At 30.6% G+C, this 16,395-nt stretch overlaps 1 protein-coding gene across 4 annotated transcripts in view; it reads right to left on the bottom strand.

Annotated features, from left to right (window-relative positions):
- The window catches only part of PDE7A (phosphodiesterase 7A), a 131,842-nt gene that overhangs the window by 72,883 nt on the left and 42,564 nt on the right, over positions 1-16,395 (bottom strand). For 2 of the 4 annotated variants that reach the window (XM_051970108.1, XM_051970110.1), the window contains exon 1: positions 954-1,085. The exons of the other annotated variants lie outside the window; for them this stretch is intronic. In XM_051970108.1, the coding sequence (XP_051826068.1) occupies positions 954-1,013 (60 nt within the window). In that variant the 5' untranslated portion in view covers positions 1,014-1,085. Of the gene's footprint in view, positions 1-953; positions 1,086-16,395 lie in introns of those variants that run through there. 4 annotated transcript variants of the gene reach the window in all.

Below are 16,395 nucleotides of genomic sequence, written 5' to 3'. Positions count from 1 at the left end.
TAAATCAGCAAAATTTAATGTAATGATGATTTTATAAGCTTTAAGTAAAATCTACTGGATCTGATAATGAAATTGTTGAAAGAATAGGATGAAAGAAAATTTAAAAAATGATCAGAAAAAATTCTAAATATTATAATCACTGAAGATATTTCAAACGAACAGTTTTAGTCTCTAGATGGCAATAGGTTAAAATGCACTAATCCTTCAACAGCTTGGTATTTAGGTAGGAGGCCAGCAAGACAACAGGATATTTCATTCCTTTCACTAAAAAAACAATTTGCCAGAGTTTATAATGTTTTGAAATTTAAATGAATTAAGAAAAAGGTAAAAGAAATGAAGTATATGTTTTGGTAGAAATTCTTTTATGAGGGCATCTGATCACTATTAAAAATAATAAAATTACATCTATACTCCATCTAGATAATAAAAGCTTTTTAGATGGAGACATAGTTTGTATATATACATATAAATATACAAGTCTGAAATGGCAATTTCACAATAAGAATTATTCTGTTATTAGAGGACCTAATATAGAATTGGAAATGAAAGAGGAAATTAAGGGTCAAGTTTTTAAATCAAACAATAACAAAAAAAAAAAAAAAAACCCTCTGTCCTTACAAAAGACAAAGTTTACAGTTTATTCCTGAAATGTATTTTGGTCTCTGTTACTGATTTTCTCCTCCACCAGAAAATAGAATTTCTGTCATTATAAAAAAGCTGATGTATTTTATGGAGAAGAATTATTAACCCAGTCCTCAAAAAGTCCTTTATTAAGGTTTAAGAATAAATATGCTTAAAAACAACTAAAAAGGGCAAGTAGCAATTGTAAGACGGCTTGATGCTAATTTAAAATCTAATGATTGCTGTGTAATAAAAACTAGTTATGAGAAATCCACTAGTTATTCTATCCCATTTGTACGACAATTTTTAAATTCTGAAAAATTATGGCCTACCTTAGAGGTAATCCACTTGATGAGAACCAAAGCCAAACACCAAATCAATGTAATTCCCATTGGATCACCCAAAAGACTTCAGCATACTCTTTCTTTAAAAATCAGTTAGTACTGAAAGCTATTTAAGAATTTTGATAAATAACAAGTGATCCTGTGGCAGCAGAAGGCAGGGGCACTGACTGACTTGAACCTCAAGCAGCTGCCTTAATGCAACAATCACCTGACTTCTTTGGGAATGCACCACCCTGTAGGTCTCATTACAGAACATTTGCTAAACACTACAATACTAGGTAGGGGGTAGAAAAAGTTAAGCAACAATGAAAAATAAGAGGGTTCTAGAGGGACAAAAAGCAGGAACTAAAATAAGTGAGGTTTACCTAATAGTTTAGCAAAACATGGATGAAAAAGTTAAAGCCCGATTCAGTCAACTTAATATTCATAAAACAAATTGCAATTAAATAAACAAATGTCTTAATATTAATAGAATGTCCGCCTGGCTGAAAAATCTGAGCTTCCTCAAAATTTTCCTTAATATAATTTCACCAGCTATTTTCACATATACCAACGTCAAGATGATTATCTTTATTTGCAGAGAACATACATAGCCTAAAATCTTAAACTATTAAAACATGGTTTTTATGACCTACCTAATCTTTAAAAATGTGGATTTTGCATTAATTTCAAAAAAACATATTATCAGACTGTATAAAAAGAATCTAAGCTCTTAATAGCCCAAACATAATAAAAACATACTAATTTTGAGTAAAAATAAAAGACAGTCTGAATTACTAAAACATTTCATACTCATTTACATACAGCAGTAATATATACATACACATATACATACAAGCCCCATTTTAGCATTTCCAAAACATTTTATGTTTGATTCTCACAACAACCTTGTGAAATAAAAGATATTATCATTTTTAAAATGAGGAAACTGAGGCCTGGAGAGATAATAAAAATATTAAGAACCAGAGATAGGATTTAGTTTCCCAAGTCTTCCAGGTTTTCTGACTTTAAAAGGGTCCAGCATTTTTTAAGGCTGTCAGGAATATTTTCCTGTAGAATTTTAAACAAAAATTATTAAGTATATGCAGTTTTGTCATTTTAGTAACACTATATTAGGTTTTCAGCATGTATTTGATGTCAAAAGGCACAGGTTCAAATCCTTGTTCTGCCACGGTCTGACCTTGGATTATTCACTTCCTCATTTGTAAAATATATGTGATGAAATATTCGGTGTTATGGTTCATTCCAAAACTAAACTCCTTTCTTTCTCTAAATGTTCCTTAAAACTGGCTGGGATCAATCATATATGTATCAAAACATGGTTATTTTATTTTTAATTAAGCTCAAAGAAACTTATATAACATAAAGTTGTAACCTTTTCTTCTAACTACTGAAAAAAATCTCTTGCATATGTGTGTTGGGGGGTGGCAAAAAAAAAAAAGTTAGTTTATACATATACAAAATATGACTCCTTTTTTTTCTTTTCATCATTGTTTCTGTATTTGTTGTTTCTTAAGACTACAGTAACAAGCCATTATTCATGATTAAACTATTCCCTAATGAATAGACTACAACTCTATTTATAATTATTTGCTACTACAAAAATTGCTGCTATAGATATTTTGGTATATATGGAACCTTTCTTATCATTGACTTCCTTAGAGTATTTATGTAGTAATAGAATCTCTGCATCAAAGGGAAATGATATTTAATCCACTTTATTTACATAATTTCAAATTGCTCACCATAAAATTCACAGCTTTGTCAACTATGTATTAAATATAGCTATTTTCACTATGTAGCCCCTCCTCCAGCCTATAATTTTCCTTTTTTAGTCAAGGCTGTCAATCAGAGGCCATGCAGTGCACCTCAGGAGTTGTTTTAATCTAATTTCTCTAATTATTAATGATTTAGAGTATTCTTCATAAGGTTTCAGTCTGCAAATCTTCTTTTGAGAACTGTTTAGTCATATCCTTTGACTACTACTCTATTAGGTAATGATGTTTAGAACTAATATATTTCTTTCTAACATACTGGATATCAATCCCTTCCTAAGAAATCTCACATAAAAAACTTTTTTTTTTCTGGTTAATTGCTTTTTAACATCTGTGAATCTTGTTTATTCAAAAGATCTTGAATTACATGAAACCAAAATTATCTACATGTTGTAATTGCCTCTATACCTTATTTAGTTAAGAAGTCATCTACTAATCTACTTACTAAGCTACACCAGAAACTATTTGAATATAATTATGAAACACTACAGATCCAAATACAGATCCAAATAATTAAAGAAATATGATGATACAATTAAATTGTATTTTGACTCACTGAATATGAGTACAAAAGAAATTAAGAAAAAATTAAAAATTCATCTAGAGGAACAAAAAGTCAAGAACCTTGGCAAAAATAATGGAGGAAAAAAATGGAAAGGAAGAAGTCTTAGAAGTACTAGATCTCAAAATATATTACAAAACAGTAATTATTTGATTTGGTCACTAGTTAAGAAACAGGTATCAATTAGTGGAATAGGTTTATAACATAAAGAAGCAAATAAACAAGGCTACCAACTGTAAAACAAACCCAATGATCCCCAGGGATGGTTTAAGGGCTCACTCTACTACAAAAATATGGGAAAATAGTCAAGTAATCAGGAAAAAATTAGGTTTAAATCAACACTTCATAGCATATAACCAAAGTTTATAGAATTTATAAATGACAGCTACAAAAGGCCACAATGTAAATAAACGAGATAACTAAGGAAAAAATAGGGGAGGAGTTTATGACCAAATATAGAGAACATCATGAGACAAAATGGAACTATTTTGAGTACATATAATTAAGTTTTTACAAAAACAAAACCAAATTATAAGTAAAATATTAAACTGGGGGGAAAATTGCATTCGTTTCTCTGATAATGGTCTCATTTATAAGATATATTAGGGAAATGACTCAAATTCATGAAAATAAGAGCCATTATTCAAATGATGAATGGTGAAAGGTTATGAACAAGGCTGTCTGCAAAAGAAGAAATGAAAACTTTCCAAAGATACATGAAAAAATATTCTGAATCATTAATAATTAGGAGAATGCAAAATAAAGCAACTCTCTAATTTCATCTCAAACCTATGAGACTGAAAAAGTTGACCAAAAAAGTAAAAGGTCAGATGCCAGAGAAGCTGTGGAGGAACAGGCATATGGATGCATTGTTGTTGAAATTATGATTTAATTGCTATGCTGGAAAGAAATTTGGAACTTTATCCCTAAAGGTATAAATAAATTATGATATATTAATATACTGCAGGAAATGAAGAAGGGGGCAATTTCACAGAACCCTAGGAAGACTAGTATGAAAAGATGCAGAGGGAAGTGACCAGATCTTAGAAAAATAATTTATACAATAACAGCATTGTTAAGACAAAACATAATGAAAGTCTTGAACTTCTTATCAGTTAACACAATAATCAACTATGACGACAGAGGACCATGACAAATATTACATACCGACAAGAAAAGTGAAGCCTCAATATGTAGAATGATACACACACATACACATGCATATGCATTTTAGATAAGACAAAAGGGGATGTTTTCACTTTACATCTCAGATTTTTTTTTTATCTTTCTAATAAAAATGGGAATGAAAAATAAATACTTGTTAATTGAAAAATAAAGTGTAAATAAAATAATTCATTTCATATCTTTAGTTATAAAAGATAGATCTTTTCTAATATCTTATAATAATAATCTTTAATATTCATGTTAAATATAATTTTGATTTGTGAGATATGGGGTGAAATATTGGTCTAAGCCTAATTTCTGCCAGTTTTCTAGTTTTCCCACGCAGTGATCAAACAATTCTTTCCCAAGTAATTTATATTTTCCATTATATGGAATATAACGAACATTGGATTACTATATTCATTATACCCAATTCTCTTAATTAGGTATAATTGAGAGAGTTCTTTTGCTCTTCTTTTCTATTTTTAATCAATCCCAAATGATTTTGTTGGCTGTTGCTTTAAAATATAGTTTGAATTAGAAAAGTTATGGTCCCCCTTCATTCCTACCTTTTCACTATTTCTCCTTGATAATCAGATTCTATTGTTCCTCCAATGAATTCTATTTTTTTTTTAAGTCACCTTCTATAAAGTATCCTATTGGTAATTTGATTGGAAAAACACAATCTGTTTCAAATTTTTATATTAACAATGAAAAAAGATTTAATTAATACAGGTACTAAGTGAATTAAAAGACACTCTGAGGTATTATGGTATATTGAAACCCATTGTTTTAACTAAAGAATCTGAGATTCAGAGAATGACTTGATCATGCTAATAAAGCTGGCAAATTTTAGCCATAGCATTTGAACCCTGGTCCAGCAGTGTAGCTACTATGTAATAATCTTCATTCTTTTTCTGACAGTTTGCAAATTAGCTTACACTTTAAAGCTAGGTATGTTTTTTGTTTCAAAATCCCTCCATTTGATAAGAAGATAAAAGTGATGGTTGGATGAGACATTTTGAGGGTTCTACTCATCTCCTGTTTGATGATTATTTACAACATTAAAATTTCTTGAATAAACAGTGACAAAATATATTTGATCATTTCCCATTTTTCATAATTGACAGAATGTTAGTACTCAATGATATATGTGCATGTAATTATAAAATGATTATTACATATATAATAATCAATTGATTATCAAGATATAGTAAACTTAATCCTTTATGCTATCGGTTGCTAACCACATCAAACACCTTCAGACTCTTATTAAAAGGGGATAGGAATGAGACTTACAAGTGATCTATAATAAGCCTTTTGTTTCTTTCATTTCTTTCCCATTTTTGCCATTATTTCTCATATATACTTTTTGATACATCATCCAGTATTTAAGTTTACATTGACAAAATTAAGAATATCCTCAATAATGTAGAAATATTTATAACATGATTGCATATATATAATAACCTACTGCTTTCTGTCTTGTGGGGGGAGAAATTTTTGGAACTCAAAATCTTATAAAAATTAATGTTTAAAGCTATCTTTATATGTAATTGGAAAAAATAAAATTCTAAGGGAAAAATGTATCTTAGAATTTTACTTTTTCCAATTACATATAAAGATAGTTCTTGACAAAAACAATAGGTGCTTATTCATTCTCTACAATAAATGTTGACACATAGGCTGAATCTTTATACACAAACAACTTATGAGTATTATCTGCTTATTCAAATAATTTGGTATATATTTTACATTCATTTACCTATGTTCATTTTGAAGTTAGCATATCTACTACACTAGAATAGTGCCTTGAACTGAACTTTTTTTTGATTCAATAATTCAAGGTAGTATGGTAGAGCTATTAAAGAAAAAAGACATAATCAAAAGTCATAAAAGAGCTTTCATTCTTTAGGAGAGAGGGGAAGAGAGCAAATAGGAAGGGGGACAAAGAGAAGAGAGGAGGGGAAGGGAGAGACAGGCAGAAAGAAAGAAAGGGGACTTTTGTAGTTGTGCAGGGAATAGCATTGAAAATAGAGTTTAATAAGAAGAGGAATAAAATGGGAAAGGTAGATAGGTGCTATATAATGTTAGGAGCTTTAAATGGAAAGATGAAAAACTTGACCTTTATCCTAGAAGAAATAGGAAACCACTGATTTGAGTATGGGTGACACTGTGAGAGTTGGACACAACTGAAATAATGAAACAGGACATTGTAATATGAAAGCAGGGACCCCAGTTAGAAGATTACGGTAATCTTGGTAAGAGATAAAATCCTAAACTAGTGCAGTGGCTATATAAATCAGGAGAAGGGATGAATGTTGTGAGAGATATTATAAAAGTAGTAAGACAAAACATGGCAACTAATTTTGACTGAGGAATGGAAAAGTGTTATTCCCAGGTTGCAAAACCTGGGTTTCTAGAAGGTTAGTGGTTTCCTTTGAAGAAAAAAAAAGGCAAAAGGAATGGGCTTGAGGACCTTCCATAATACTTTATCATACTCCTCTAGAAGCTCTCCAGCTTATCAATACCCTTCCTAAAATGTGGCTGAACTGAACACAATAGTCCAGATAGAGTGTGAATAGGACAGATTATATCACCTTCCTAGTCTTGGATACAGCATGCTTCTTTGAATGTAGCTAAAGACTATGTTAGTTTTCTGGTTGCTTCATCACATTATGAACTTTCAGGTCCACTAAAAACCTCAGACAAATTGCTGTCCAGCTATGTCTCCTTCACCTTACTGTTCAGAAATTGGCATTTTGAAACTTCTCACTTTTTTACCTTAAATTTAATCTTATTAGATTTGGCTCAATGTTCTTAGCCTAGTAAAGTCGTTTTTGAAATATATCATTTAATGTATTAGCAACCTCCATGGCATTTAATTTGAAAAACATGCTATCTATGCCTTTATTCAAGGCAGTGGAAGACTTAAAATGCCAAAAAGAGAAACCTGCAATTTATCTTAGAGACGAAAGGAAGAAATTAAAGATTTTTTTAAGCAGAACATGGATAGACTTATACCTTCAGAAAGTTATCTTAGTAACTATGTGGAGGATGGACTAGAGTAGGGAAATAGTGAAATAAAAACAGCCTTTTCAGCTAGTACTTTCAAAAAATACTAAAACGTAACAACTTTCACCCAAGTGAGTTTTTTATTATATCACTATGTTTTAAAGAAGTACCGAGTATACAGCAAAATGTCAAAGATCTCAAAATTAGGTTCAAGATATTTAAATTACTGACTTTAACCAATTTAAAAATTTTGAGGCCTGTGAAAGGTTAATTGTGTTGCTATCAATTTTCTGAGAGAAGAGAAACAACAAAAAGTTCTACCTATTTAAATCTTTTCCAATTTGCTCTTGATTTTTGTTCATGCACATGCAAAAAAATTTTTTTATAAAACCATTATTAGTGATCTTTAAGAAATGCAACATTAATTTATTTTGTCAAATCAGGTTCACAGGATTTAGACCTGAAGGAACCTTAGAAATTACCTTGTCCATCTAGACAGAGTGAAAAGCTTAGAGGATTAGTGCTTTGCCAAAAGTTGCACAGTAATAATAAAAGCTAACATAATATAGTACTTTAAACTTTACAAAGTGTTTTATAGATATTATCTCATTTTCACAACACTGTAAAGTATGCTTTGTTTTTATTCTCATTTTACTGATGCTTTACTAAGACTAATAGAAGTTAAGTGACTTGTGCAAGGACAAACAGCTAGTGTGAAGCAGAACTCAAACTGGTTTCTCACTATAAAGCCTTTCTTTATACCTCCTCCAACACAAATAGAAAAACAAAAGAAAAATGGAAAAAATGCCAAAATAAGGTTGGGAAAACGAAAAGGGAACATTTCTCACAAAAATCTACCTTGATATGTACTCTCAAGTTTAATTCTGAGTTTTAAACTAAGAAAATTTCAAAGGGTTTGGAAAATTCAATTGAATTAATATTGTCATACTATAAAATATAATAAGTGAATTATTAATCTATATTCACATCTTTTAAAGTAAATTACAAATGAATCACATTTCCTAACAAGTATTCAATTTGCAGATTTGTCTGAACTTTAGATACTTAATTTTACAACAGAAAATCTCTTTTGTTTATGACTTAAAAACTAAAAAGAAAAAAATTGAGAAAAAGATAGCTTCTTAGGGAAATGAAAATAACTTTGAACATATTGTTTCTTATAGAAATAAGTATTATAGCAATGCCAGTAGCAAATTTTATCCCTGGGGTTCTCTGCCACCCACAGGACACCTGTCAATCTTGGCACTGGCCTTTATCTCTTCATGCAGTGAAGAGTTAGCATAGCACATCCCTCCCTTGACCAAATTAGGCCAACCTCATCTGCATTGACATCAGTGTCTATAATTTTGGAATCTCATGGCTAGAAATAGCCCATCACAGAAACTAGTATACAAATTAACTGAAGGCAGAAGACAGTGCTGAATTTATAGAAGAGTGATAAAAAAGCTAAAGCAAAAATCCTAAACCTACACATACTTGGTTTTTTGTGTGTACCCTCAAATACCTAAAAAAACCCATCAAGCTTGTTAATATTCATTTTTTTTAAATCAAACACCATTTTAGATCTTACACTTAATATGAAATTTAAAATGTGAAGAAATATAAAATTTAATGGAACGAATAATTTTATGTCCTAGAGTATAGGAATTATTTTAACAAAGGATCAAAATTCTATTCTAAACAACTTCCTTTACAGATAAAGAGAAATTTCGAAAACAGGTCTTTCAATGTCACATAAGTAATAAATTGCAAAGTGAGATTAAAGAGATTTGAATCAGAACCCTTTTACTTAAAAAATCCAAGGCACTTTCTTTACACCCTACTTCTTTTTGTTATTCAAATAAAGCCTTGATAATATAATAATTTTAAACCTCTAAATTGAGTACTTTAACAATAATATGCTTTATGGTAATCACATTTAATTCCTACTCTTCTTCTTAACAATGTGTATTCTAACCTTTGTTAAGAAGCTCAAGGCTGATTTTAGAAAAGTCTGGAAAGACTTACATGAACTGATGCTGAATGAAGTGAGCAGAACCAAGACAATGTTGTATGGCAAGATTATATGAGGATCAACTGTGACAGACTTGATCTCAGCAATTCTATAATCCAAGACAATTCCAAAAGACTTGGATGGAAAATACTATCTGCATACACAGAGAGAGAACTATGGAGACTGAATGTGGATTACCTTTGCGATTTTTTTTTCTCGTAGTTCCTTCCCCCACCCACCCACCCACTTTTTGGTTTGATTTTTCTTGTACAACATGACAAATATGGGAATGTTTTAAAGAATTGTACATGTTTAACCTATATGAGATTACTTGATTTGGGCAGGAGAAATATTAAGGGAGAAAGGGAGAAAAATTTGAAATACAAAATCTTATAGAATTGAATGTTGGAAGCTATCTTTATGTGTATTTGAAGAAATAAAATGAGAAAAAAAATCAAATTCACACACACACACACACACGTGCGCAAAAAACTAAAATGGTATTACTCACTTTAAGAGTAAAGATGATAATTTATCTAAATCTACATCTTTTCATTCTATGCACTTCTTTCTGTTAAACCTACAAAAATTCCACATACGGTTCAAAAAACATGCTAGGGGTGGAGTATTCTGCTAAATCTCTTGATACTGCTTGAATGCTACTGATCATTTCAAGATCTCAAAACATATCAGTCCACTTCCTTTTCTGGTATTTCTCTAATGACATCCTTCTATTTAATTCTATATCCAGGTCATTATCTACCATCTGTCCAAACACCTGTCCTGAGGTCCATCCAATTACACATAATTTAAGACATTTTTCATTAACAAAAGTTATGTGAAATGTGAATAACTAAGTGCTACCTTCAATGGGCCTTTTCTGGTACCTCAGACCAATATCTTATGCATTCAGGGTTGCTTTGTTTCTACTTTGTATGCGCAATATATACACCTATATAATATATGTTATCTCATTAGGATGCAAGTTCCTTGAGAGCAATCTTTGTATTCCTAGGCTTATTCCAGTGTTTGGGATATTTTAGGAGATTTTTTTTTTAATGATCATACATATTGTTCTCATTTCTGCCTCTTTCCATTAAAAAATAAGAAAAATAAAACCTTGTTAATATGCATAGTTAAGTCTCCCCTATCCAACTTCTCATTGCTATGTCTATAAAATCTATGCCTCCCTTTGCACTCTGAGTTTTGTGTAAATTGTTCTCGTTTTTCTCTTTTCCTTCAATTCAAGTTCATATCTGTCTTCCCAAGTTTCTCTGAAATCTGAAACTACTCTTTTTGTCATTTCTTACAACCCACTATTATTCCATTACATTTGTATACCATAATTTCTTCAATCAATCTTCAATATGCCCATTAATTAACGTGCACCTTAATTTCCATTTCTTTGCCACCACAAAAAGGCTTGCTATGAATATTTTTTATATATGGTTCTCTTCCTTTTTTTTTTTTTTTTTAAGAATACAGGCTTAGTATTACTTGGTCAAGGAGTATGCACATTTTAGGAACTTTTAGTTCCAACTTGCTTTCAGAATGGCTAAATCAGTTCACAGTTCCACTAAGAGGATATCAGTATGCTTTTTCTTGTACTCCATTCAACATTTGTCATTTTTCTTTTTTGGTTAACTTTGTTGCTATGATAGGTATGAATTGGAAGCTCAGAATTATTATCATTTTTATTTCTCTAATTATTAGTGATTTGGGGTATTTTTTCATATGATTATCAATAATATGGATTTCTTTCTTTAAAAAACTTCCAGTTCATATAGTTTCTTCATTTGTCAACTGGAAACAAGTAAATTATTTATAAAGACTTGCTAATTGATTGATATAGCCTCAAACTGAGACTATATATGCTAATACAGGTCAACTGTTCTATAAAACTTAAAAACATTCATATAAATGTCATTTAAGCCAGCAAATAGCTCATTTAGAAGGTAGAAGGTTCTTCAGTGCTTCAGAACTTGATGCAATCAGTCATCTTTATTCATAAAAAAAAAGAATCATATGAAAAACATCTTTAAGGAATCTCTTTTTATATTTTATATTGATCTATGTAGGTAAAGATTTTTAACAAACATTTATTTTTGTTTTATATGCTCACTTCAGATTTGTAGTTAGAAATTGGTGTTTACTTCCTAATTCTAGAAGGGTCAGAGATGATGTCTTTGAAAAACCAAGTGAATTTTATTTCACTCTGGATGTTGAGAACGTTGTTTTAAGTGGTTAAGCCATGAAAGGAAGTTTGGTATAGTGGAAAGAGTATCACAATCTGAGTATTAAGGTTAAAATCTTTTTCTATGTGCTACCTACCCAATACAACTTTAGGCAAGTCACTTACTTTTTCTGAAGTTTGGTCTCATTGTCTTCAAAATAACAAGGCTAAAATAGATAACTTTTAAAGTCTCTTCTAGCTCTAAACTCTAAGACATTATGATCATTTTAAATTGATATTATGTTTCATCTCCACCCTACATAGTAAGAACTTCAAGGGCTTGGAGGGTTCATACCTTATGAATTTTAGACAATGGTTTTACCTTTAAAAATATGCAAATGCTTTTAGCTAACTACCCAAAATTTTTAATCTTAGGATTTATTATTAAACCATTTTTTCCCCTGCTTAATGGGTATACATCTAACTAGAAAATGGTACACCTGACACATTTTTTAAAAATTAAAAAAAAGAAAGAAAGGTTTCTAGGCCAGTTAGGTCAATTTTTATGGTAGAAGTATGGGAAAACATGATCATGAAATATAAAGAATGAGGAAATATAGTGTAAGTTTTCATTTGAAACGGAAACAATGTCTATAGAAATGAAATTACACATCCAAAATACATACTGCTATTCTATGCCAAAATATAGTCTCCTTCAGGTCAGTTAATGAAATCATCCCATGGGAAGAGATTACTAGCAATCATAAATATTTGTTATCTTTGGCAGATAACTATTCTTGCCATATTCCCAATTTTTGCCATCTTCTTTATCAGTCCTAAGTCCATTACTCTGTCTAGAAAGCTACGGCAGCCACTATTCTGTCACTCTCCAAAGGCAACCTCATCTTCCTAGCTAATGATATGAGGACAAATAAATCTTTTTTCTTCGGTAATAGAAACAGATCGGTCAAAGTTGAAAATGTTGCAAGGTAACTTAAAGAAAAACTTAGGGAAGAAAAACTATAATCAAAATAAAATACAAAAGGACACAAACATACACACACATAAAAACCAAGAGTGTAAAAAATACCTTATAGTATTACTTTAAATTACCTTAAGGTAACTTAAGTGGGCCTACTTAATGATTTGACTGGTATAGCCTGTGGAAGGCACACAGTCCCTACTATGCCTAGGTTCTTCAAATCAGTCTAGAGAAAACCTACTGAAAAAAAGCTTCTCCTTTTAGCCGTTGGGTGTTTCCCTTAGAAGAAAAGGACCAGAACAGCTAAAGAAAATAAGAGGTTTTTAGGTAGTCAACCCTAGGATAGAATACAGGCAGAAAAGGAAACATTATACCTAATAAGGACAAATCTCCTTATAGCAAATAATATTAATAACAACAAAAATCTCAGAATATAAAATGATAATAAAATCTCATGAGGTGAAAGGGAACTCAGAGGTTAGATAGTTCAACTAATATCTGAGCATGAAAATTATTCAGTATCCTAGGTAAGCAAACATCCAATCTCTTTTCACTGTTATCTATATGATGACCTGCAATCTGCCAAAGATAACTAAACATATCAACAAGTTAGGAAAGAGTTAAGAGATCAAGGAAACTTTTAAAGCTGACTCATTTCACAAGGCTCTTCAGCAAGACCCAAGCAGAAGTATAGTTCACAATGAGAGGGAATCAGTTTACAGCTAAAGGAAAAAAAGGAATTGTCTCATACCAGGGAATAAGGGGACAGGATGAACAGTACAACTTGAGTGGAGGATGATGAGATTTTATTAAGCCATCACATAATAGAGGTTTCCTAGGAAGTGTTAGGTTCAAAAAAAGAGAGAGAAAACTGTCCTATTAGAAAATTCTCCCTGTGGCTGCTCTAATATTTACAAATATAACAATTTACCCTGATCCTTTATAACCTCCACACCCTACATCTAAATTATTTCTTTCCCTTTTTGCTAAATACTATAGTGTCTTCCTACTTTCCTGGATTTCATCTTACCTGCCTTTCTATCTATTCTTCAGACCTTGCCTCCTTTACATTTTTGCTTCAAACCCCACCTCTCCCTTACTTTTTTGTTTCAATCTATCTGAACTCTGATTCTAATATCACAAAGGGTGTGACAGATATTTTCAATTAAGTTAGAAATGATTATTTTCAGGAACTAAAATAATGTGCTTAAAGCAGTTTAGTAAAATTCAAACAAAAGAAACTATTCTTAAATTAACACCCTCCATTTACATTTAATAAAATAGAGAGAACAAAGAAAGTTATGTATTTAACAGCTGCAACTGTGATGCTTTGTTTAAAGGAGAATAGACAAAGGATGCAAAAATAATTTTCAAATTTGCATTGACGCACATCATACTCCTCTTTCAAGAAAAATGCATTTGTAATCATACTGAACAGGAAAATTTTAATCTTAAACTAAAACTCATCCATAATACACCATCATGCAAACATTCATCATTTTAAGTAAAAATTCACTACAGTATGTTACAAATTCTTTAATTTAAAATTTTAACTTAAGGAATTTCACTCTTCCTAAACAGAAATTATGAGTGTTTATCATCTTGCTCCTCTCTGCCTTTCAATGTTGCCCACTTTAAAGGGCACTGATTTCAAGGAGCTTATAATATTAATCAGACTTACATCTACACAATGTGGACAACAAAAGCCAAAATATGTGACAAATAATAAGTACAATAGAAAAAGTTAAGTTACAACTCACATTGAATGATGGCTCATATGTAATAGCCCTATAAGGTTTACAAAATCTTTCAATAATTCTTTCAGGTGAGGAATATAATAGTCCCATTTTACAGATGAGAAGACTGAAAATTAGAAAAGTTAAATGACTTAAAAGTAGACTGGTACTACTATTAGAAATAGAAATGGAATTCAATTTTATGAAATCAATTGCCATATCTTTTTTCTGTATATGACACTGCTTCTTATGAAGGATAGCATTAAATATGGAACAGAATACAGGAAATGAAAATAAAGGTGTATTTACAGGTAGATTTAGCCAACTGGACAAGATTAACATGCAGGGTTAGGGAACTCCTATATATTAAAACTTCAAAAACAAGATTAATGTTCAACAACAATCTTAAGTTAAAATATTACTAGTTTGGAAACTAAATACTGGTACAACCAATCACTGTAGTTATTATAACTGAATCCTGCTAGTAGGTTAACAATGACATAACTAACTATTTATTGGAAAGGCTTTTAATGTGAAGGAGAACATGTAAAGCTAAGGAATGTATTTATTAAATCTTGGTTCCTAAGATAAGACTGTACAAGTGTTCCTCAATAAAAATGTTTGGAGAGAGGTCTTTATGCTCATGGTATATGAAAAGTGTCAAAAAAATTTCTTGAACATAAAATTAACTTTATCAAGATAGTTTCAGAATTACGGATTTAAGATGAAGAAGCATTAAATGAGACAGATGAACGATTACATTCAGTTTCTCTAGCATCATATCATGGTTTCACTTTGTATATATATTTTTAAAAATCCTATGACAATTTGAATAATTTAGAGTAATTCATTCTGTGTTATTCTATTTAGCATGTAAAATATGTATTATTTTGTGTAGTTCTTTCATTTTTATAAGTTTCTCTATAGCAAGGACTAAGAATTATACGTTTTTAGTATTATCTGAGTTTTAATTGATTCCTAATATTTTAAGGTTATTTTCTTCATAAAGACTTCTGAAACTAACTTTTCTTTCCATCAATAACAGTAACACCATCATACTGAGGAAGTAGAAATGGTTCTAGAGAAAATAACTGAAAAGCAGCTCCTAATCAGGGACACATCGAAAACAGACAATTCTCAAGATGTCTGAAAAAAGGAGACCCCAGCAGAATATAATATTTTTAAGTATGGTATCATACTTATTTTTGCATCCTTCACTACTTATGACTAGCACACAGCACATATCTGATGATTCTTACATAACTGAAACAGAAAAAGCATGAGAATAAATGTCATGGACAATACTGTCAGATAATCAATAACTATTTATTAGCTCTTATTATGTTTTAGGAAATGTATTAAGTGCTAAGAATTGGGAATTGGGAAACAAAACTAATCAGGATCCTCAAAGAGCTCACATTCTAAAAAAGGAGACTGCATATAACCATATATGTATGAATATACGATACACAAAAATATGAAATATTTGATGGAAGTTAATTAAAGAAGGGAAGATATTAACAATTAGAGGAAATAAAGAAAGGCAGTCTTGTCAAAAATGGTATTTGAAAGGAATTTTGAAAGAAATCAGTAAAGCTAAAAGCTAAACATGAAGAGGGAAAGCATAGTTATGAAGGACTGTTGATGCACAGGTAGACAGAAGATGGAAGATCATGAATGAGAAACAGTAAGACAGTGTATCTTATATATAAGAGTACATGAAGGGAAGTAAAGTTTAACAAGATTAGAAAGACAGGAAGGGCCAAGTTATAGAGAGCTTGAAATGCTTAACAGAGGAATTTATTTTTGATCCTGGAGATAATAGAGAGCCACTGGAGCTGAAAGTGAAGTGGATAAACTATCTATAACCAGATAAAAAACTGACTTGGAATGAACACAGAATGCAGATAACAGCATTTTTTTTTTTCATTTACTTGATTCTTTCTATTTTTCCCCCCCATAATGTTTCTTTTTTCACAACTATCACTAATATGGAAATGTTTTAAATG

Source organism: Antechinus flavipes, chromosome 1 (assembly GCF_016432865.1).
Source record: "Antechinus flavipes isolate AdamAnt ecotype Samford, QLD, Australia chromosome 1, AdamAnt_v2, whole genome shotgun sequence".
NCBI classification, from domain to species: Eukaryota; Metazoa; Chordata; class Mammalia; order Dasyuromorphia; family Dasyuridae; genus Antechinus; species Antechinus flavipes.
This window is presented reverse-complemented; position numbering and strand designations above follow the sequence as displayed.